This window comes from Mycteria americana, chromosome 15, assembly GCF_035582795.1.
Source record: "Mycteria americana isolate JAX WOST 10 ecotype Jacksonville Zoo and Gardens chromosome 15, USCA_MyAme_1.0, whole genome shotgun sequence".
Classification (NCBI taxonomy): domain Eukaryota; kingdom Metazoa; phylum Chordata; class Aves; order Ciconiiformes; family Ciconiidae; genus Mycteria; species Mycteria americana.
The window spans coordinates 446,278-469,897 of NC_134379.1; the positions used below are offsets into that span (position 1 = coordinate 446,278).

General features: G+C 43.9%; 1 protein-coding gene across 1 annotated transcript; it reads right to left on the bottom strand.

Moving 5' to 3' along the window:
• On the bottom strand, positions 1–16,773 carry SLC13A5 (solute carrier family 13 member 5). Its single transcript, XM_075518168.1, has 12 exons — positions 16,381–16,773; positions 13,373–13,501; positions 12,361–12,497; positions 11,700–11,914; positions 9,542–9,713; positions 8,695–8,817; positions 7,938–8,150; positions 7,041–7,162; positions 6,636–6,754; positions 5,123–5,284; positions 3,751–3,888; positions 1–3,004 (listed from the first exon to the last, which is right to left on the bottom strand). Exons 1-12 carry the CDS (start codon positions 16,483–16,485, stop codon positions 2,876–2,878), a joined length of 1,764 nt encoding a protein of 587 aa, XP_075374283.1. The 5' UTR covers positions 16,486–16,773; the 3' UTR covers positions 1–2,875.
• Positions 16,774–23,620: the final 6,847 nt, after the last annotated feature.

Sequence of the window (23,620 nt, forward strand, 5' to 3'; positions counted from 1 at the left end):
TGTGCAAGATTAATTCTTAAAAACTAGTTATGTTTCTTAGATTCTTAGACTCTTTTCCTCTGAAATGAATGAGACAGCTTGTAGGGTATGCCACCTGATTTGGTCCCACCTGGGCATTTTCAAAGATGGAAACTTGAGTTATCACTTAGCTGAGGAAAGAGGAGGAACTACTGATATACAGCTCTGAAGGTACTTAAAGCAGTATCCACATCTCTGCTTTGCACTGATTCTCTGTGGTGCGTACCCTCCTGGATGTTACTGGAGCAATACCATGCTACAGTGGAAGCTAACGTGGAAACAAGTGGTCCCCTGTGTTACACAGGAAACAATCCATGCCACAGAGGAGACAGTTCTAGTAATTTTTAATTTGCCAGGCTCTAATTCTGTAACTCACCCATTTAAATTAAATACAAATCAATCACAGGATGTCATAAAAGTGTCTCAGAAAGAAACATTTGCTGTTAACAGGACAGAGCGGTGACGCATCAAATACACCACAGTTATAATAAACCCAGCATTCTTTATTACCCCACATGTACGTTCCCCTGCCCCGGCACTCCCGTCAATAAATCACCCTGTGTGACCCTTGATGAAAATGACATTTGTTCTCTACTTGCACAGCAACAGAGGGAAGCTCTTCCCTAGTTGAGATGAGGGCACTTTCTCAGAACGTTCCTTTCTGCAAATGGGACAGGGAAGAGTCTGTCCTATGGTTTTTAGCTGAAACCGGTTTTAGAGGAGTTCTGATCTGCATTGCGACAGGCAAGCTCAGTGTTACCCACCCATGCAAGCTCCACTGTATGTTACTTGCAGTAGTGAAGAGCAAGCACCGTGAAGTACCTGGCAGTGGTGAAACGTCCCCATGCTGTGAAGTCCATCAGAAGGCAGAAAAAGTCCCTTTCTCAAATGGATTTAGATACTTACAGATGCAAATCAGCATTAAGCGGTGACTGCCAAAGCACAAAAGGTGCTTAACTGTTCCTGGTTTCAATTTCTTCAAAGAAACACTGTGATAAGCTTCCGGTGGTGACAAATGTCTGTGACCAAGCTGCTTCTTGGCACTAGAACCGGCCTCTTCCTTAGACAGACTCTGCAAGTGGAACAGTGTTTGTCCATACACTCCACCATTCCATGGAAGAGGTATGAGGCTGCACCACATGTAGCCAGCTGGGTAGGCAGGGTGCCATGGGAGGCACCCGGGAACAACAGTCAGTGGAGCGTTTATGGTGCCCAGCACCTTGAAAGAGCACAGAAGATAAAGGCATGAAAATCAAATCATTCTTGAAGTAGTTTTCTGCTCAGAAAAGCACCTGGCCATTTTGTGGATAAATACTTTCCTCACTTTTAAAGGCAAAAATGTGAATATTTTTCCAGTTCTATAAAGAACATTCACATCAATAACAAAACTATTAAATATCCTACACACAGTACTATGCTAGAGGACAGATCTTCTGGCCAGAACTCTATGATTCTGTAACTGCTGCCTTGTACCCCTTATCGTGAGGTGGGGAATCACCATGGACGCAGACTTTGACCCTTAGTCCTCACAACACCCTTGTGAGGTAGACAGGTACCATGACATCTTCTTCAGGAGGGGAAACTGAGGCAAAAAGAGGTGAACTGACTTGCGTGAGGCTGCACAGCAAGTCTGGGAGCAGAACTCAGGTCATGCCCACAGATCTCTCCACTGTAGCACACTGCCTTACCTCCCACCCAACTCCATCGCGAGGGCTGAATGAAAAGCATCCCTGTACCACTGACAAACGGCACCTAGTCCAACACCAATCTTTCTGTAGGCTACTTCTGCTTCAGAAATGACACAAACAGGTGCTACAAAACACTCTTCTCACAGGACCTGAATTCCAAAGTACACAAGACAACTCCAATTGCTGTCAGCCAGCACAAGCCCTAATATCTGGGCCCCTAAATTTTTACAAGGCCTTCAGTTAGAGCCTTTCTCATGCCTTGTCTCCACTCCAAAATTCCAGAGTTAATTCATAAGGCACATCAGGGGCTAATCCAGGAACTTTCACAATAGGTGTGAAGCCCTATAGGCCACCGGTCATTTCCATGCTGGCACTAACAAAACACTGGTTGGCATGTGAAACCACATCCTGCGGCTGAGAGAGGGAAAGGCTCCTGGCCCTGCCAGTGCCACAGTGCAAGAAATACAAAGCCAGCCTTAACTCATCATTGCCCAGGACATCAGCTGAATCATGACCAGCATGGAATTATGTTATCTCAACCCTCCATAAGGGTGTCTAAATGCAGTGAGATTTGGGAGTGAAAACAAGGCAATGGAAAATGTGTTGGATGTTGACTTGGAAGGATTCCACCACATGGCTGAGGCCTGAGTAAAACATAACGTAACGTAACGTAACGTAACATACCCCTTCTTTCACTAGACAAGTGACAACAGGGATTTCTCTGTACAGCTGCTGACTTGTGGATATACGTAATAGTTAATGAATTTTCAGCCCCTGCCCGAGTGCAGTGTTCAATGCTAATGATTTACAAGTTCATACCAGTGATACAATAGTTCAAACCATTTGATACAACAGCCTGCCCTCTCTTTATTTAAAGTTTGATAAATTCTAAATCTCGACCTTGATTGGAGGTACAACGGGTCACTTGATTTTACTTATGATCCAGACACATGATCCTTTAGGGTTGTGTAATTAAACAGCACTTTTGGCTCCAGCACGACTGGAATACGTTTGAGTTGGTTCATGCCTGAACTGATGTGTGACTCCCGGAAGGTAGAAAACACCTGACACTCGATCTGAAGTGGTGATGAGACTCTATATAGGGCTTCGGGCAATAGGGAGTAGTATTAAGGGTCCTTTCCTTGTTTAGCACACGAATTCTTCACTGCTCACTGGTTAGTTGTGCTGTTTGCCCAGGTTGGGAATGTGTCCAGCTCAAACATAGGTCTTCCCCATGTGTTGATGGCCAGTGTGACACAGAAGACTCCAATGATGTTCATCACTATTCCAGATCTAACCTGTGAGGACAAAAGTCCAAACCAACAACAATAACCAAACACAGGCACAGCAAATTGCAGCAAGGCCTATTTGTACATACACAAGAAAGACACATGGTCAAATAAATCACAGAAATAGCCATTGTACCCACTGCCCTATGTTCTTGCTTAGGTGGAAATACCAGGGAACACACTGTGCAAAGCCTCGAACACTTTGCTATATAACTAGTCTAGGAGCTTTAAGGCATGTACAAGTTGCTCTTATTAGTTAAAGAACAGCTTCTGCCCCCTTCAAGTCTCCAGTTAGAAAACGGATGACGTTTCGGTGTTCGGCACAGAACCTGGCACTGTGTGGTCTGGCAGGCAATCAGAGGACCAGAGCTTAGGGCAACTGATTGTTACCTTCTGCTTTCAGCTCCAGTGGAAACAAGGCTTCAGCTACACTCGCCAAAGCCCCAGAAGACTGGAAAGCACTGACTGCATTTTAACCCTTCAGTGTTTAAGAGACTTATGATTTGTCAATTTTTAATTTCAGTTGGGCTGGGATGTATGTCTGCCAAAGCCTGAGAGAAAGGTACTGTTACTTCAGAGATGCAAATCTTTATTGCGATATTAACACTGCATGAGAGGGGCATAGGGTGGTAGTTACAGCCCATAAGAGCTTCCTGGTACTTTGGAAATACTCGGCTAAGAAAATTAAACTCTCGCCATATTTCAGGATAAAGGCAATGGAGAGCTTCAGATAAGAGACCAGGCAATTATCTTACCATATCCAAAACACGGATGTGGCCATAGGAAAACACTATTGCATTTGGCGGTGTTGCAACAGGTAGCATGAAGGCAAAGGAAGCACTGAGAGTACCAGGCAGCATAACATACAAAGGATGGATCTTGACAGATGCAGCCTGCAATGAAATGGAGAGAATATCACACTGGAGGTATTCCAAAAGAAAGGCATAAAGAACATTTCCCAGACCATTCAGACACACAGACTCATTTTGTTTCCTAGTATTATATCACCAGAGTAATAAACAAGCATTTTATTCTGAAATCCACAGGTGCTTAAAGATAACTTTGCTCTTGTTTCCTGTCCCACAATACTTAAAAACAATGCTTGACTTCTTCTTGTTGTTTGTTTTGCTCTGTGGTATAATTTGGAGTTCTGGTCAAATTTATCCAGCGATCTTTTCTTTGTCCTTGGACCACACTTTTGCCAGGGTAACACAAGGATGGGGTTATAATTACTAGGCATGTGGAGTAACATTCTTAGATGTTACATAAACTCTGTGGGACTCAGAACTTAAGTGCCAGTTTAAGTCACTAATAGCTCAGCACCTTGATTGGGATAATTTTACTTTGATGAAATGGTCTAGGAATAAAGTGGAATAAAGTGGTTGTACTTTCCAAATTAAAGAACAAAGTAACCTATTTTTTCCTTTATGCTACGATTTCAATTCTGCTCAGAAAATGCAGCAAAACTTTTCCTCTGTAAGTTTAAAAATTGTTCTGGTTTCCTATGGAAAAAGCCACATCTGTGATTTCTAATAATCAGGCCTACCACTTTTTGTATTCTAGCATAAAACTATGAAGATGAAGGAACCATTCAAAGGGATGAATAGAAGGTGCGGATTTTGTTTTGGTTTGGATTTTTTGTGTGTGTGTTTTTCCAGTTCTGAGTTGGTGGTTCAAACACAAAATGACCAGAAGTAACTGATGTTTGTTGATCTGTATTAAAAAAGTGACTCTCACTTCACTTTCTCCAGGGCCAAGGGACATACCTTACAGAAGGCTGGAACGGGCTTCCTTTTCAGTGAGGGTGCCGTGGGATAGGTATCCTGAATTAGCTTCTTCCCGTAAGAAGCTGGTTCTCAGGGTTCAGGCATATAGGTAGTGCAGATTGGAGAAAGTCTGCATTCCCACTTTCTATATACATATGATGCTATAAACATAGCAGTGAAGACCAGCTAAAATCACTGTCCATTATGGTATACTGTCAGATGGACTGTTCCATTACTGGCTTTCAGATTAACATTGGAGCAACATTCAAGACAATAAATATGCTATTGCATTGCCACTAGAGACTGTCATTTTAACCCTGATCTCCCAGTTGATAGGGTAACAGGATGGGAGTAATCTTACCATAGATGAAAAGACAGGCAGGAAGAGGGTGGCTGTGGCAACATTACTGGTGCATTCAGTGAAGACAGCTATAATAAGCGAAAGTACCGTCGCAATGGCCCACGGTGGGATAGATCCTAGTGGAGTCATTTGATGACCCAGCCAAGCAGAGAGCCCAGAGTTCTGACAAGAAAAAAGATTGGTTTTCAGTGAGGCTTAGAACCCCTAGCTCATGAACAGGGAACTCATGTTATGTGTAACATTCCTACCAAATAATGCTAAATGACTCCTGAATTATATAAACACCATCTGGGAAAGTACAATGATCTGTCACAAACGCTAAAAGAAACTCCTTGCCAACTAGACATAATACTGAGTCCCACTTTCTTGATTTTTCTGGAACCCAAATACTTGCTTACACGGTTACAAAATTATGGTTTTTTGCTGAACAGAAACAATTATTGCTAAGACTATTGCAAATACTTAATGTATCACTCAGAAGTTTCCTGGCATGTTTTTCTAAGGTTTCTGAAGATACTGGTGCTGTATGAATGCTCTATTGTAGGAACATAGACAGTGATTGACTCAAAACAGCTTACAAAACCTTTGATTTGATGGCTTCTAATGCTCTGGAGCTTTAATAATGTATGTATGATGTATGCAGATGAATGTAAGGCCCTAGAGCTTTAATTTGCCCCATGGTTTAAAACTACCTGGCCACAGAACTTAGATCTGAATATGAATTTCCCCAAAGCATGGCACTGTTGATAGCTAAGGCTTGCTCTGATTTAGATGCATCTTAGCAGTGATGAAGGAAACAACATGGTTCACCTCAAAATTCTTTCCTGTTTTGGGAATTCAGCTGCCTTTTCTGTGAATTTATGGACATAGGATCAAACCATGGGCTTATGGAATGCAGCATATTTCCTGGCAACAGCCACTGACAAGAATTTCAAGAAACCCCACTGTACACAACTGTGCAAGATATCTACCCGCAATGATTTTCTTCCTGATCACTTCAGTAGTGGCTTGGTTTAAACCTGAAGATATATATCCTTTAAACAGATCTGGACAAACAAATGGTCCTGAAAATCTTACAAGTGTTATCTACAAGTGTTGTGGAAGGTGTCCCTGCCCATGGCAGGGGAGTTGGAACTAGATGATCTTTAAGGTCCCTTCCAACCCAAACCATTCTATGATTCTGTGTTCTATTTTTCTAGCCAGGGCTGGGATTGGGACGATAACAGAAATAAGAAGGGCTGCTCTTCTGGTCTGTCCAGGCAGATAAGATTGCAAACTACTCGGCAGCCTCCAAGAGCTGATAAATTGAAGAACTTGGTCAGAGCACACAAATTCCTGAAAAAGAGGCACAAACATTCACCTCTCCTCCCAATTTTTGCTAATTTGGATCTGCCTCCAGATCTGAACATCTCTTCTGGGTTTGGCTTTGGGTGCATGCCCAGTAATACAGGACTAGATAACAAACCAGGGAAGTTCGCCTTTGAGTCAGAGAAAAACAGATGTCAGGACATACTGCGCTTGCATCAGCCAAAGCAAAACCTCCTCCCAGCAGCAGCACAATGCTCCAGGGCATCTTCCTCTGAACCACATTCCAGTCTAGCAGCGGGGCTGATAAAAATGGCTTTTTTATATCTGAAGTGAGAAATGAAAAGCAGAACATGTTTTAGGAGAGTGAAGACATTTTGTCTCCTGTTCTATAAGATATTAGGGAAAGACCCAACAGGCAGATGCATATTACTGAGAAACCTGCACAGGGTAAGGGCAATACACATGAGCAGGGACCGTGCCCCAGCCCTGCCCAAAAAGTGAGGGAGGTGAGCTACCCTGAAGAGCTGCATGCAAATCCAGTATATGTTTCTGCCATGTTAGCTGGAGCTGGCTAACTGTTTCACAATGTTACAATTCCTCTTTTAAATACCTTCTTCAGTCTGTTCAGGGTCAGACATGCTTGGATTCCAGCCTACGAATTTGGGTTTATTAGCAGGAAGGATAAAGAGTAGCAGGGCGATAAACACAGCAGGAGCAGAATCAGTGATATACCTAAAGAAGAAAAGAGAATATAGCTTAGAACATAGACATCTTTCTCCTAGAAGATGGCTGCCTTCAAGCATTGCAGTCACTGCTCTTTGTCATCCTGCTTGGGGCTTGTACATTAGCAAAACGGGTAATTAGTTCATGACTGACGTCCCTCAGAACTGCCACAACACAAACACAGTAATAAAAGAAACTAGCTACAATACACATTAATAACCAGAGTCACAGATGACAATGGCTCCTGGGAGCAGAGTTCCTTCTCTGTGGTGAAGCCAAGATTCAACAGTTTTATCTCAAAGAAAGATGTATAAAGAAATGGCTTGAATGATAGTCCCATCGTGCTTTTTCTGTTCCTAACATGCCACAGACATTATGCGAAGAAGCCATTCAAAGCACCAAATCAATTTTCCAGTGAGTTCTAAGCTATTGTTTAGAGGTGATATTACCAAATATTCAAATGACACCGCAACTGATTGGAGCTCATACAAACCAAACACTAATGTGTACATTAGTGTGACTGAGACCAGCGTTACAGAATTTTCTCTTCCTTTAGGAGGTTCATCTTGCCCCATGCCCCAGTCTCCAGCCTTCATTGCAGTACAAACTGCCAAACAATAGATCAATTGGAGATCCCATGCACAAGCAATGGGATCAAGCCCAGCAAACATGAATTCAGATAAGGTTGGAATGAATGACCCAGCACTCAAAATGGAATGTAAGAGCAAGGGAATCTGATTCACAACCAAGAGGGTACAGGATTAAAAAAACCCTAAAAACTTACTTTTCTCCTTCTGGGAAGAGCCTGGTGGCCCAGCCTTTTACAAAGCCTGGGTGTCTGGAAAACCACAAGAGAACCAGCAAAACAAACATTAGGAGGACATTGAATTCAGCATAAGAGATAGGGCCTAATTTCTTCATTTCTGCCTTCAGCACGTTGTATGCAGCTTTTTCTTTAGCAGTTCTCTCTGTCCCACAGCCCCAGCTTTTTTTAAAGCTTTAAGAAAAAGGGAAAAGAAAATACTGTAAGTATTAACATACTAGAGGGATTTAACAAGCTTGCCACTCTGAAGCTGTCACTCCTGGGGACAGACATAGACTACAGCAGAGGCCAGGAACAAAGACATGACAACGGTGTCAAAGTTTTTCATGGGGACATGCCAGTTCTCACGGAAGAATGGGGTCTATGAATGGATGTAAGTCTCTGTCCAATTTGGAACAACCTGGGATGAAAAACTCAGTTTTGAATCAAGGGTAACAAACCAGATATGCTAGCTCTCCTAGGGTTGAAATTCTCACATGTGAAATTGAAAAATAAAAAGGCAATTCTGTCTGAACATTAGGAATGTATAAAGGTTTTGCCTTAGTGCAACTCCCATGAACATAAAAGGTTTCCAGACCTCAAAAGTTGCTGTGAAATGGAACTGCTCTCTGCTACAAAATTAATAACTTGTCAGTGCATTTTTTTTATCCAGATTTCTCGGTAAGCTGATCTGCATTAGCTGAGGGGTTTACACAATATCATGTAGTTAAATACTCACTTGAGTCCCATGAAGGAGCACTGTAGCCAAAGCCAAGCTAGTACCAACATCAGAATCATGTTTGGGAATGCAAACCCAAACCAGGAAGCAAAATTCACAATATCATTATTGTTGGGGTATAACCTGAAAAGAAAAGAAAAATGCTTTCTGTACGAATGCCAAAACATTTAGTAATCTACTCTCCCTGTAGTATGTGCTAGTGACAATTATATGTGTAAACCTAGGACAACCATTACAAGTAATCATAGGCAACATCCATAGCCTAACTGAAGTCATTAGGAAGGCAGCCTGGATTTCAGAGCAGAATTTAAATGATCATCAGTTTTCCCTGTATTTTACTTTAATGCATATAGGAGCTCATGTTGATATTTTAGGTCTCAGTAAGACAAGTGCTGCTGAAAGATCTCCCACACATTCTAGGTACCTTTCACTTCCAACATGCCTGCTCATTTATCCCAAGACAGGACGTTCTTTCTTCCTCCCCATTCATTCCTCTGCCAATTACCAGCAAGTATTTCCAAGTTTCTCAGGAGACCTATAATACCAGCACATAGCTGCCTAAAAAAGGCTGAAGCAGAAAAATGAGGCCTATCACTTCATACACATTCCTCACTCCCAGTTCATCAACTGGTTATTGTTTATAGTTTGCAACTGAAAGTGTCACAGAATCACAGAATAGTACAGGTTGGAAAAGACCTTTAAGATCATCAAGTCCAACCATAAACCTAACACTACTAAGTCCACCGCTACACCATGTCCCTAAGCACCTCATCTGTCATCTAAGACTAGTCAATTGGTCACAGAAACAATAAGATAGTAAGTAAAAGAAACAGCAAGAATGACTTACTGATTCATCTGGCCTTTCAATACCATGTTTGGTCCTGTTCCAGTGAGTGTTGCAGTTCCTCCAATGCTGGCAGCATAGCACACACAAAGTGTCATTCCCTTACATATACGCTTCCTCATTTTCTTTTCCTCAGAAGATCTGGGATCATCAGGGACTTGTCCATTGCTTATGACTAGACACAAAGAACACAACTTGTCTCAGGTAAAGTTAGGGAGGCAGAGAGTTCAGGACAGGGTCTGCAGGCTCAGTGCTTCCGGTTCGTGTATGCCATTTATTTTAATTCAAAAAACCACAGATATGTCCCTAAATGCTTTGGACTCATGTTCATGAGAAGATGAAGAGAGAGGTTGACAATCTGGGTCTACATGATCCAAGGATGCGGTTGTCCATATTGGTGCCACAGTTTCTCAGCAGTAATTTCCTGTTTCACAGAGAGGCTTACCACCAGCCAGATATTGTAGTCACTGGAACCATTCCAATAGCAGAGGAAGAACCCAACTAGCTTTAACAGCTGTGAATATGGGCAGAAAAAACCCCACCGAACCCCAAATTCTTGCCTGGCATAACTGTTAAGATGAATATGTTATGTCAGTTTACATCAACCATGAATTTTTGCTGCTGTGTCCACTGTTCTCTGAGGTTAACAGCCTAATCTTGAAGTCTGACTGGACTAATGGAGCACGATGATGAATTTATGGCAATTACAACCAACTCAACAATACCAAAGGGTATTTTTTGCACACATTTATTACCTTCACTACACGTTAAAATAAATTCATCAGCAAAGCGAAGCAGATCCTTCTAAGTGGGCAGAAAACCACCAAAATTATTATTACTGGTCTTAGAGCAGAAGTCCGGTTTTGGGAGTCAAGAATCAACATTAATAAGAGCACTTGCAAGTATGAAAACTTACCTTTGATACAACTGTTTGGAAGCTAGAAATGAGCAACCTTATAGAACGCTCTGTGACCAAGTGGCATTCTTGTTGGCCTGCACATCTTACATAAACATGGTGTCTGAGCTTTGCACAATCATACTGCATTCTCCCTCCACAAGTGAGGCAAGAAATGAGCAAACCAAAAAGCAGAGATCACAGTTGTATCTAAACTATGCCTCCAAGGTCCAAACAAATATGGCAGTTATGAGTCAATCTCATACCAGAGCAATGTCTGGCACACATAAACACCCTTCTTCTACACCGTGTCTTCCATGGACATGTAAGTCAGAAAATGGGCACGTTGTGTCCCAGGCAGAAGCCTTGAAATGTGGCACACAGTATGCACTACCAACATTTGCACTTGTTCTTGCACACAGTCACACAGGGAATCATGGCAGATCAACCTGCTAATTCAGTGAAACCACATCTCCATGAAAATCCCCAAGACAATCCTTCCTCCTCTGAAAGAGAAAGGCACCACAGATCTGATCTTTAACAGTATTTAATAATACAGCCCTCTGTAACAGCACAGCAGAGCCGTGAAATCAGAGGGACTGAGTTTGTGTGCATGGTTCAAATCAAGTGAAACCTACTGCAGAACCACAGCATTGACAGAAGGACCTTGTAGAGCCAAGCATCAGGGAAAGATCATGCTTTAAAGTGCTCCAAAGAGTAGTTTGTCTATTGTGAGTCAAATGACACCAGCTCCCCTTTTCCATGTAGCTTTTAAAGTATTCCTTTCTTCTCTCCACCTCCACATAGAATCTGGTCAATAAAGAGATATTTATTACCCCAAAACCAAAATAGGTTGTGTTTGCACAAAACTTTTTGAACATTCCTACATGGCTTAGAAGCTGAATCCCCACTGATAATCACAAGATTTAGAAAGTGGGATGCTGGAGGGTTGGATGATATTTCCCACAGGATATGCTTTTCACTTCCCTGAGCAGACAGTTAAGTCTAGGGAAACTATGGGAGGATGACCCCAGCTTGAAGGAAAGAACATAACAATCTGCATGGGATCTAGCACTAAGCATAACAAAATGGCAGCCACCAAAATTGGAAGCCATTTTGTAAAACCTAAATGTCATGCATTTAGGGATTTTCAGTCACGTAACCATCCTCTTTCCTTGGAAAAGGTACAGAGAACTCCTTCTAGGTCAGGGAGCTCTGAGCGTAGCAAGTTCAGTAGAATCAACTCATTGCTGAGTAGGCCCTTACCATGCACTGAAGTGGGATCTGATGCATTCTTTTCCTCCAGCTCAATCACTGTATTTGTTTGCCCAGTTGCTTGTTCCATCATGGTCACATCATACTCTGTGTTGTCCATTTGATCCAGGACAGCTTGGACAATGGGAACCATCATAGCAGTGGTGGCTGTGTTACTTATCCACATGGACAGGAAGGCAGTGACTATCATAAATCCCAGCATGAGGCTGAAAAGAGAGAAACAGGCAGAGGAGAAAGGAGGAAAGAAAACAGATGCTGCTAGGCTTTGTAGTCACTGTAATTTAGAGAGTAGAGCCCAGACAGGGATGTGTGTAGTGTCCAGTAATACAAAGCAGGGACAGATTCCCTTCTAGGACAGCTCTGCCACCTTCAATGAAGGAATCCCAGAAAGCCATTTAGCTCCTTAGTCCACGCATGATTAAGTCTGTCACCATTTTATCCCCAATGGCAAGCATCTAGAATTTAGCCAGATGCTGGTTTTAGCCAAAGGACAAATAAACTGTTCTTGCTGCCAGACTTCACCTCTGGAAACCCTGTACAAGTGCAGCTAAAGAGGTTCTTGAAGGTTCCCTTCCCTGCTGACTGTTAAACACCATCCCTAGGCCTCTGCTAAATTAACACTTGCAAGGAAGAAGTAATGTAATACTCTTACAGTGCAGGTTTCACCCCAAGAATCAGCAGGACCCTCAGGGCAATCCTTTTGTGAAGATTCCACTGTTCAACAGAAATGGCAACAATCAGCCCTCCAACAAAGAGCATGTTCGTGTCATTTAGGTACTGCAAGCACACCTGAAAGACAGAGAAGGTAGGTCAGGGGCCCAAGTGTTGCCTCTTGCTAGCTTCACTAGTACATTTTGCCTTCCATCATCTCAAAGCCATTTACTGCACCAGGCCCCATCCCAACATTGGCAGAAGGGGCAATTGCAGCCTCAGAGCTACCCTAGTTTCCTGAACCCTTGATCTCCTGTTTAAGTGCTGAACTACCTAGTGCAGGGGCTCTTTGTGCATCATGAACCTTCTTTTTGGATCACCAGGAGTTAATAAAGAACAAAATGACAGCAGTTTCCTAAAACATTGTTAAGGGCTCAAAGTATTGTGTAGGTACTAGAAATGCTGAGCTCCAAAACGGATTTCTCAGCACCTTTAGCAACCACACCTGCCCTTACCAGCTTGCAGTAGTGAACCTGGGCTACAGTACCTAATTACAGTCTCTCTCCCTTGGACTAAAGCAGTAGCACAAACAGCCAGAATGAGCTTTGGAGGGGACACAGTGTACTTGCTGGCATCATGCTGTCTACCCTGTCAGAAGAAGTTTGTCCCACGCATTTTGAAATCTCCCAGAGGATACGTCAGCACTGCTCTCTCATGGGATGGGTTATGAACACACAAGCTGCTGGCACTAGTGGGATGCTCTCCAGCAGGATCCATGCCCAGAAATGGATCTTCCCCTCTACCACCTCAAGCTCCACACCCTTAACATTTTGGGCAAATGTGTATTTAGTTCAGTATCTTTCCATACAGGAACCCTGAACGCTGCTCAACATGTTCAAAAACAGTACCACAGAACTGGAGTGCTTTCCTATCAGGCTTGTTTGCTAAATATTGATGGGGGATCAGACCAATGGATATCCTTGTGTCACATCTGGATTGAGCAAGTTCCTTACTGATTTAGAGCTCTGAACTCCAAGCAGAGGGAAAAATACCACAGGCATGAGGGAGGTAACAGCCAGTGGGATCACTTCAGTGCACCAGTACACAGCCATGATGATGATGATATATGCACATTTGGCCTCCTGCAACATAATGGAAGACACATTTAAGCACAGAAAACTATTCTTAAAGATAAGAAACACATTGGTAGCTCTTATAAGGGGCCTAAACACTCCATTGCCTGTAGCTTAACAAGTTATGCTGAAATAGGTAGTAGAGACATGACGATTTAAACTTGTACTTTTAAACCTTGTTCTGAAGTCACTTGCATAAAAAGATCTTTTTGACCACAGTGTTTGTTCTAATGCAGTCACACAAAATGTAGGGTGCGAGAAAAACAAACCTTCCACGACTAGGTAAATACACAGTTCGCAGTGTGCAATTACCTCTTGGCAGTTGAGGTGAGCGGATTTCACATCTAGAAGCCAAGACTTTTTAATAGTGTTTGGAGATTTCAGCATTTTTATTTTGAGTTAATTATTTTTAAATGGATGGCCAAATTTCCCAGTGCAGATGATTAGTTTGTCTGAAATTCACAAGTCTTAGAGGTGTGTCCAGTAACACACCCAAGGCCAGAAACTATATCACTGAATAATTTAAAAGTTCTTAACTTCTTAAAGTAACTCTTAAAGTAAAACTATTTTACCTTTTTTTTGGTGACTAAGCACTTAGAGGTATTTCATTACTTTCCCAAATCATACTGTGCTAAGGCACATACCTACTAAGGGGATTCCCTGGATTAGAAATGTTGTAGCATGTCTTTTTATACTGTTGATCAGGCATGGCTGTAACCTAGCCTTCCTTGGTTTGTACTTTCAAAATTGTTAGGAGAGGCAAGCATTCATTAGCCAACAGTAAACAGTGTTTTAAAGCATAAGTCAGTGTTCTGTAGTTCAGAATTTGCTCATATGTAGAGTATGTGTTTATAGGATTTTATTCTAATACAACAAACGGGACTTTTTTTCAAAAATAAATGGTGTTGCAGTGACATTTAAAAATTGCTGTAAGGTGATATTTATAAATAGGGATGTGTTTTCCTTCATTTTGTTGAGAAGCTTAAGAACCAGAAAACAGCCTTTGTAAGTAATTTGAATTTTTTTTCTTCAGGTTTCCAGGAGATTAATTACAGCACAAGTTTTGGAAAAAATATTTCTTCAGAGACTAAAAGATATCAGACAGATCCTATTTAAGTCTCTTCCCTTAATAAATACAAGGTGAGTTCATGACACGATTTATGCTGTACCAGAGTACCTAAGTGCTAGAACTGACTGTGGTTAATCTGTTGCCAGTATGAAAGACAAATAAACAGCCCTAAGTGAATAAAATTCACAATACAGAAGAAACACTGGTTTTGTAAAGTGGAGAGTAAATTATTTATGTGAAGTTCAAAAATACAACCATGCTTATAAATTAACTCCAACAACCACAGCCAATTCAAACAACCAAAGTTCTGGAATTAAATATATATATCTGTACCTATACCTATATCTATCTGTGATTTATGGGAACAGTCACAGAATGTTTCTTTGGTGTCTCTGTACAGTTGACAGGAAACACAGTGATCTGCCTTCTCACTGAGAGCTGAAAAAGCTGTCACTGACAGTAATGTTACTCTCCCATTGTGAAATACTGTAATTTCCCAGATTAGACTGATGACACAACATTCCTACAAATACCGGAACACTGAAGACATACTTATTTTTTTAGGAAAATTATCTTTCCTAGTATTGATCAAAGTAGTGCCTAACAGTCAGGAATTCCTCTTTCTATAAAGCACCAGCATTCAACTGAAAGGCAGGACTGATACTACTCGGACAGGTAAACCAGGCTGGCAATTTTGTTTATAAATATGCATGACATTTTCCTGTACTTTAAAATACACTGAGCAATACAGGTCACTCAGAAGAAAGACTGTTTTTAGCACTAGAATAGACTCTAAAGCTCTAATAGGCTAAAATACTGTAAACTGAGCTTTCACGTTTTGCCAAGAAGGCTACAAGACATTAAAGACCGAACTCTTCAGTGGGTTATTCCAATTTTATGCTGGTATAACTCCACTGAAAGCAAAGGAGTTGTGCCATCACCATCACTGGAGTAAGATGGATGTGAATTGGAGGATATTGCATTTGAAACCCTGTTATGATCACTGCATAACACACTGTGCAGCTTCTGACTGCACCACTGATGAAGAATGCCACTCAGCAACACTCCCCAAAGTCTCAGAGCCTGAGCAGCAGAACGAGCTGGAGAACCCAGAAGTCCTGTCTTTCAGTCCACTGCTATCATTACTAGATAATGCAAGACGCAATTCTAAATGTGCAGGCCAGTTATGCATATATTTATCTTTGGCCCAAAAAGAACTGCATCTAATTTGCAAGATGGGTTGGGTCCGTGGGAGCCCCAGGTCCTTGCAGTGGCACAACCCTTAGGATGAATAGAGATTGGCACAGAGCTCCTTCTGCACGTTCAGCTGCCTAGCACCAGTGTCTGAAGATCATCTGGGAGTGAAACCTGCAACACAGGCTCCTGAGATCTGGGACTGAATAGCAACTGAGCTGCACAGAAATGCTTCAGGGACGAGGTGGCAGGAAGGATCTGCTTCAGTCCACTGTGGGGAAGCGGAACTGCCTTGGCAGGGATCCGGCGCTGCTTGCTCAGGTGGCAAAGGAGATGCTGTTGCGAGGGCAGACCGGATGGCCAGTGCCGCACAGGGTGTCTGGGGCACGGCCCCGCAAGAGGCGGGCAAGCAGGCTGGGTGCCCAGCAAGCCTGGACAGGGCCCTGCGTGGCTGGCTGGGACAGGGGCTCTTGGGCAGCAGGGCCCACACCTGGGGGGCAAGGGGGGCAGGCTGCTTTCGGGCAGCAGAGGCCGAACCTGGGGGACAGAGGAGTGGGCTCCTGTGGGGTAGCAGGGGCCGGACCTGGGGGTCTCTGTTCCCCGCGTGGGCCCCGCAGGCACTTACCCGCGTCGGCACAGCGACCGGCAGCGGCAGCAGCAGCAGCGGTGTGAGGAAGAGGATGGCGAAGGACCGGTACCTCAGCAGGGGCCGCAGGCACGTCGGGGCCATCTTCTGTGGGGATACACGGTCAGGGCGCGAGCAGGACCAGCGCCCGCCGCTGCCGCCTTAAGTACGGGGCGGCGGGGCCGCGGCGGGAGGGACATGGCGGGGGGCGACACTACCCGCCCGCGCCCTGACGGGACACCAGCCCGCCCGCGCCCTGACGGGGGCCGGCCGCTCCCGCCCTGACGGGACACCGGGCTCGCTCCCGCCCTGACGGGGGCCGGCCCGCCGGGTAGCGGTGCAGGCACGGATCAGGAGCGAGCGAGCCGCAGGAGAGCCGCCGGTCTGGCGCCAGCCCAGCGTCCCTGCCCCGCACCCGGCCGGGCGACGTCCCTCCCTCCGCACGGCTGGCCGGCAGCAGCCCTGGAGGACACGCTGCCCGCAGCCCCTGTCTGACACCTCGGAGATTTCCTCAGCCTGATCCAACCAAGTCAGAATCCGCCGGCCCGCTCCATCGTATGGGCGCCGGGACATGTCATGGGGCGTTTCCCATTTCCCCGTTCCTTACGTCCACCCCTGTGCTCGTGCTTCCACAGCCCCTCCATGAACAAAGAAAGCTGCTTAATGGCTGTGCATCAAGCTGTCACAGCAGTTGCGAGAATGTTTTTTAAGAAATCTCCCTGCTCATAGTGCCTACAGAAAGTTGCCAGTAAGCACAGATTCTCGTAATGTGTATACAGGGACCAGAGCGCTGACACACAGCTTCTCTCAGGTGCTGGACTCGCAGGAGGTGCTGATGATGCCAAGGGGGGTCATCTCACTCGTTTACACAGTGGTGAGGAAGGACTGAGCTCCTTTAGGGAAATGGAGAGTTAAAACCACAGTGAGGGTCTCCCCAAAACAAAGGTCTGTGCAGGCATGCATGGCTGTGTTTCACTGCCTATTATTTTGTGAGGGATTGAGCGTCTGTGGTCTGGGTTAAAAATAACCCATAAAGGTTAACTTGAAAGGTTGTTTTTAATGTCATTCATTTCAGTGATTTGGTCTTCTGGGTAGCCGCAGAATCCGAATCAGAAGTGATGGCACTACTGAAAGGGTGGCAAGCACTATCAAAATGGCAGAAAGGAACAACTGGAGGGACTGGAAACTAGACTGAAGACAAATAATTTGTTGATATTTTATGTTCTGCTTCTGGGATGTCAGCAGCCACCTGAAATTGAAGGCAGCATAAATCATATCTTGACAATTTGATCCTGCAGTCTCTTAGTACAGTCTTACCAAGCAGTTACTCACAGAAATAAAGAATTTCAGATTCCACAGCAAGTAATGAGGGAGCTCTGACTACAGCTTGCACTTTTTGTCCTCTGCTGACCAGAGGAACTTGAGTGACAGAAGTTCAAAACAAGACACTCCAATGTTACTGTTCTGTTTGTAAAAGCAGTGAATGTCCACTAAGGATAATAGTAGCCAACCGGATCTGTACAGATTCCAAATCTTCAAACCTTTAGCAGCAGTCCCTCTGGGTAACTTACCAACAGAGAAGAAACTTCACACCAGCGCAAAGCCTAGCAGAAAGTGGGGAATCGGCCAAAACTTGCATTCCTGTGGACCGTCTCCAATGAAAAAATGGTCCCTAGTCAACAAAGAAAAAGGACTACAAGCACTTAAATAAGAAAATGCAAAGAGTTAACTCTAAAGGAGTTGTACTAAGGGTCGCTTTGATATACCAGTGCAAGTATGATTTGCTGTCTTCTTGTTTCAATGAGATGCAGTGCAGAAAAGAGAAAATAAAGAGAAAGGCCATGAATATGTGTTGATACCTTTAGATGGACTAAACCTGTGAAAGCAGACTTGCTGTACCTAGGAATGAGATCACTCCTGTGGGCAATTCAATTAGCCAGTCCATGCCTCAGTATCCTCTTTTGTCAAATACAGAGAAGGGAATCAATATTTCCTTATTGTGCAGAATTATGGCAAACTTGCCTTCAGTGTGCCATGCAAAGGACATTCTATGATATGGAACAAAACAAAAAAAGGATTCACAAAAAAGAACAAGCATCTGAATAATAGGAAATCAGATTGAAAGATACTGGAGTACCCTCTTCTGCTGTTCATATGGCAACTGTCAAGCAGAAGGGTGTACTTTTGGGAGGAGAAGGGGAGGGATGTGAGAAACACAATGTTCCCCAGGGTTCTTAGGAACAACTGACTTGGGACAGGGATGAGAAGATGCTGCAGGCCTCCCAAGAGATTATAGAGCAGAAAGGAAGGAGCAAAGGAGGAAAACAGGGAGGTGTCAATCAGGACCAGCAAGTACCTGACCCTTAGAGATAAATACCCACTTCCCACTTCTTCCAGTGGAGCTGCCTGGTCAATACCAGTTGAATGAGAGAGGGCGATCTAGGAACAACATTGAGTCCAGATTTGAAAGAAAGCGTGTCTAAATCTCCTTTATCTGAGCATGTTTTTATCTGAGACCCAGGTCCCAAACTAAGCAACTGTAATCTTTTCATGAATCAAGACCAGCACTGATAAACTGAGTTTAGAAACCTAAATTTAAAGGCAGATCATTCCCAGCACTTTGACTAAAGCAAAAGCTGGGAAAAATCTTAAGCGTAACCACGGAAATGAGCCACTTTTATTTCTTTACTTTTTTTTGCGAAAGTAGGCTCCTTTTCTAGAGGTTTGCTTCAGGAGGAGAGCAGGTTGGTTTGTTGGAGTGTGTGTGAAGTATTTGTTCATGAAAAATGTCTGTGCTGACTCTGCTGAGAAGAAACGGAATTAGTGCCAACTACAGTTCCTGTGGAAGTCTGCTAAGAATTCAGCTAAAACCAAGCAAAGCAGCTGGTTGTTGCAGAGCAGCAAGGGAGAAATCCTGCACTGAACCTGTAACCTTGAAAGGTAAATTCTGAACTTGTTACCCACTTGCTCAAGCCATCCTGCCACTTCACGCTTCATATTTAAGACACCTCCATCACTATTTTATAAACCATTGGAGGTTTGCATGTGTCAATTCATGCTCTACTGTAAGAACCAGGAGGCTGAGAAGTTGACTGAATCCACACATTAGAACCACATATTCACGTATCATCACAAACAGCAACGACACGGGCAGGAAGAAGAATACTGAGTGAGGACAAGAGAGAAGACACCTACATTCAGATAAGGAGGCGGGAAAGCTGTGCAATGCATAGTCAAGATGCAGGAAGGGGAAAGCATGACTGGATGAAATGGTGGAAGAGAGCAGTTTACAATGCAGGCCAAGGCTGGGCACTGCTCTCTAAGGGGTCAGCATGCACCAACAGAGAGGAGCATGTTCGATTTGGCAAGTCTTCCAGCTGTTCCCTGTCTCCCTCAGTCTATGCTTACAACTCAGATACATTTGGCATTGGCCGGATATGAGAGTGCTACAGGAACGGCAGCTCTTTCACATAATTTGCCCATGAGCTTCCTCTTCATTGTGCCAAGGAGAAGGCGGACAAAGCTTTGGCTGCTTGCTTTACAGAACTAGTCTGACAGCTGGGCAAAAGGAAGCTGCAGAGAGCCCATCGTGCTTGCAAAACCTCCAGCAGGAGGAGTTTTAGATGGTTCAAAGCGAGCACTCAAACAAAAACCTCCCACAGCCTGAAATTCAGCTCATCCTAATTGAGCCCTAACTGCAGGCCTTCAAGAAAAAAGAATCCTTTCCTCCAGTCAGTACTGCTCTGAACATAGCAGAGACCAGAGCAGTATTTACAAATATGTATGTGAGATGTGCGGTTTCACGGTCTCTAACTACTGCTTTAAAGACAGCAGGTAAAATTAGCTTTTGGTTGCAGACACCATTTAGAAGCAGGACATTGTAGCAGCCTTTGGGCTAAATTTTGATACCCGAAATTTGAATAATATGCTGCTCTTTTTCTTCTTCGTACTAAGTTTCAAATCAATTTACAAAGGAACTCAAATCTTTGTGTTACAAAGAGACTTAGGCATGGGTGGTGACATGAAGTGGAACCAGGAGCTGAATGAGGTCTCTTGTACCTTAATCCCTTTCCCTGGTTACTAGACACCACTGCTCCCATTTGCTGCTGTTCTACTCTAATAAACACAGGTATTTTAAAGCATATCAAGAACCAAGGGTATGATGCAGTAACAGAGCCAAGCCCACCTCATGGCTCACTGCCACTGACCTGCCCTGGTTTGCTTGCCATTACTCAGCTGGTGGCTCTGGGGCTCATTGGAGTTTAACTTGAAAAAGCAAGGAGAACATTTTTCTGCTGAGTTAGTGAGCTGAATAGGTTCAGTGAGCACCAGAGCCAGCTCAAGAGACTGGGCCACTTATGGCTGGGAACAGTAACAGCCGGACAGGAACAGCCGCACCTTTCAAGACAGCAGATTCATAGATGAGCTTGACAGCGTTGTCAAACCACACACAGAGTCTTGCAATCTTCCCTTCTGTACTTCAGATACCAGATTCAATGATGTCAGCCACTGTAAAGAGTTCCACTCAGAAGCAGGACACTGCTGAAGACTAGTTAACTAAAGGCTGACCTGCATTGTTTGGGTTAGTAGAAAGGGACTAGAAATCAAGTCCTCTTGGAAGGTAGGAATTCCAGGGTCATCAGTCCAGGTGGAAAGATTGGAAAATAAAGATTTTAGTATAGTTTAGGTCATTCCCAGGAAGCTGCTTTTCTGATATATCTTATCCACTGCAAGCCGATCATACCAGTTACTCCTGTTACTGCTGGATAGGAATGGTCTGTGGCAAGGAGGCTTTACAGGTAGCAGTTGATTCATTTAATTACAGATATACATATTTTCTGCCTCTAATTCAAATGCTGTCCAAGCACACAAGTAGAGTTTGCCTATTTAAAGGCAGTCCATTTGACCCAGATAACTGCTATTCCCTCTCAAGACAAAAACTCTCCTCACATTCTTTTTAAAGTTCTTGCATGTTGCAGGCTCGATGCAACACCCAGAGGTACAAAAGTTTTAACAAAAATGTATTAAACAAGGACTGTAAGACCTATCATACTTGACACTGAGAAACAAAAATAAAAACAACTGACCCTGAGACATTCTAGAACTTAGCAGAAAAATAATTGTCTTCTACCCCGGCTTTTGAAAATCACATTTAAAAAACAACCAGCTCAGAACTTACCTCTATGTGATGCTTGACTTAAAAAGATGCCTAGAAGAGGTCTTGTACAATAATGTTACGCACTGGAAGGTTTACACAGAACTTAAATGGAAAGAATTATTACCAGCATTCAGAGAAAATTACTGTTTCATTACTTTCCGGTTTCCCTCCAATTGGTTCTTTCCAGCCACTGCCAGTCTACTGTGTTGCTTTAGGAGTATCTTTCAACTAAGTTCCCAGTGGAGCATCTGATATTTTTCCAAGAAAAGCTTTTGAGACGCTGAACGAACAGTCCTTTCAGTACAATCCCTGTGCCCAACAACTTTCTACATAAAAGCCCTCATTATGAATTTTGAGTCAGTGGGGTTTTCTCAGTCAGTGTGTATTGCTGATCAGGCTTTCTTGACCTAGAATTGGTATTTCCCATATAGTTTGCATGAAGTCCTGAAGCATATTCAAATGCTGTGCAGGCTAATGACTACAAAATAAAAAAAAAAAACCAAAAGAAAATCACATTAAAAAATTTGATTCGGAATTGGCAACTCTGTAACCTCTCCCTTAGCTGCCATCTCATTAACATATTTGTTGAAAAGCCTTTTCTCTGCTTCATTACATAATTTGTGTTACAAAATCCAGATAAACACTCATTATTCCCAGGTCTAAATAATGGCTCATTGGGCTTCCTTTTTCTTCTTCTTCTTCATTTATTTTCCCAGAGAAAAATGGGGGACAGAAGGGGCTTGTTTGGGAGGGAAATGAACCACACCAATTTCTGAGTAACATCTGGGACATCTGTTGTGTATGACATTACGATACATTATGCAAATACTAGTGAATGAGTCTTCCCAATACCTCTGCAAAGTAGAAGAACTAATGTTATTGCCCCCATTTTACAGACTAGGAAGGTCAGTTCATATTTTCTGCATCTCCTGTACCTCATTGTTCCACACCGGGGAGGGTCTACAACATCAGAGAAGAGCTGCTTGTGTCATACTGCTGTAAGGGATCAGTTGTAGTAGCAGGTGCAAGAAATGCTAGGCCTTCCATCAGAAAATCCTGAAGATACTGGTATTGGCATTGAAAAGAAAACGTAAAGTTCTGTTCCTTTTTCTCTCTAACTTACATTTCTTCTAAAGTTCCCTATGTAAAAATGTAGAGTTGTATGACCCCCAGCTGAGGTCTGGTGACCGGCAGGACCTGCTTCACCTGGGGCCTCTAGTGCTGTTAGTCAGTCCCAACCATGACAGAATATCACCAGGGAGAAAAAGAAAAGCTGGTTAATGCAGGGTGGAGGTTTCACCTTGCACATACTTAGATAGCCTGAAGTGGTCCAAGGGTCAGTGGGGAAACAGTGGGGCCTGGGAGTCTGCTGGGACAAGGCTGAGCAGCCACGTTGTGGGGCTTGGTGAGGTGACGCTGGAGGACCGGCGCTGGGTTTCTCCCCCGTGGTGATGGTGCGCAAATATTTCCTCTCCACTAGCTGGCTGTTTTTGTCTGAGTGGGACAGCATTGCCCCAGGGAGGCCAAGGTGGGTTTGTGAGGCTGGATGCTACCAAGACCACCGCTCCAGAGGTGGAGGGGGCTGCAGCGTGCCTCTGCCCTCCCTGCTCACTGCAGACCAGCCCTGTGGCCTGTCAGCCTGGACGGCTGAGAGAACAACGGCTGTGGTGACATCAGCCAGGCAAGGGCTGTGGCTGAGCGGCCATCTAGTCCAACCCCCCTGCAATAAGCAGGGACATCTTCAACTAGATGAGGTTGCTCAGAGCCCCGTCCAGCCTGACATGCCCGGGTGTTGGGGGCAGAGGCTGGCTGGGTCAGCCAGCCCTGCTGCAGTGGGGCAGAGGACTGCTTCAGGCAGCTCCAGGCAGCAGCCCTGCCTGCTGCGTAAGCCAGCTACTGTAAATTAAACTTATTTGGGAAAGAAGGAAAGTGACACTCTGTAGTTCCTCTAAGGACTAGCGAACTAATCTGTATGTGGAACTTGCACTAAAAACTAATACTTGTCTGGCAATGCTGCTGTTTCTCCTTTAAAGAATTTCTGGCTAAGCAGCTGTTTGGGGTGGAGTTAGTGCAACAGAGGCT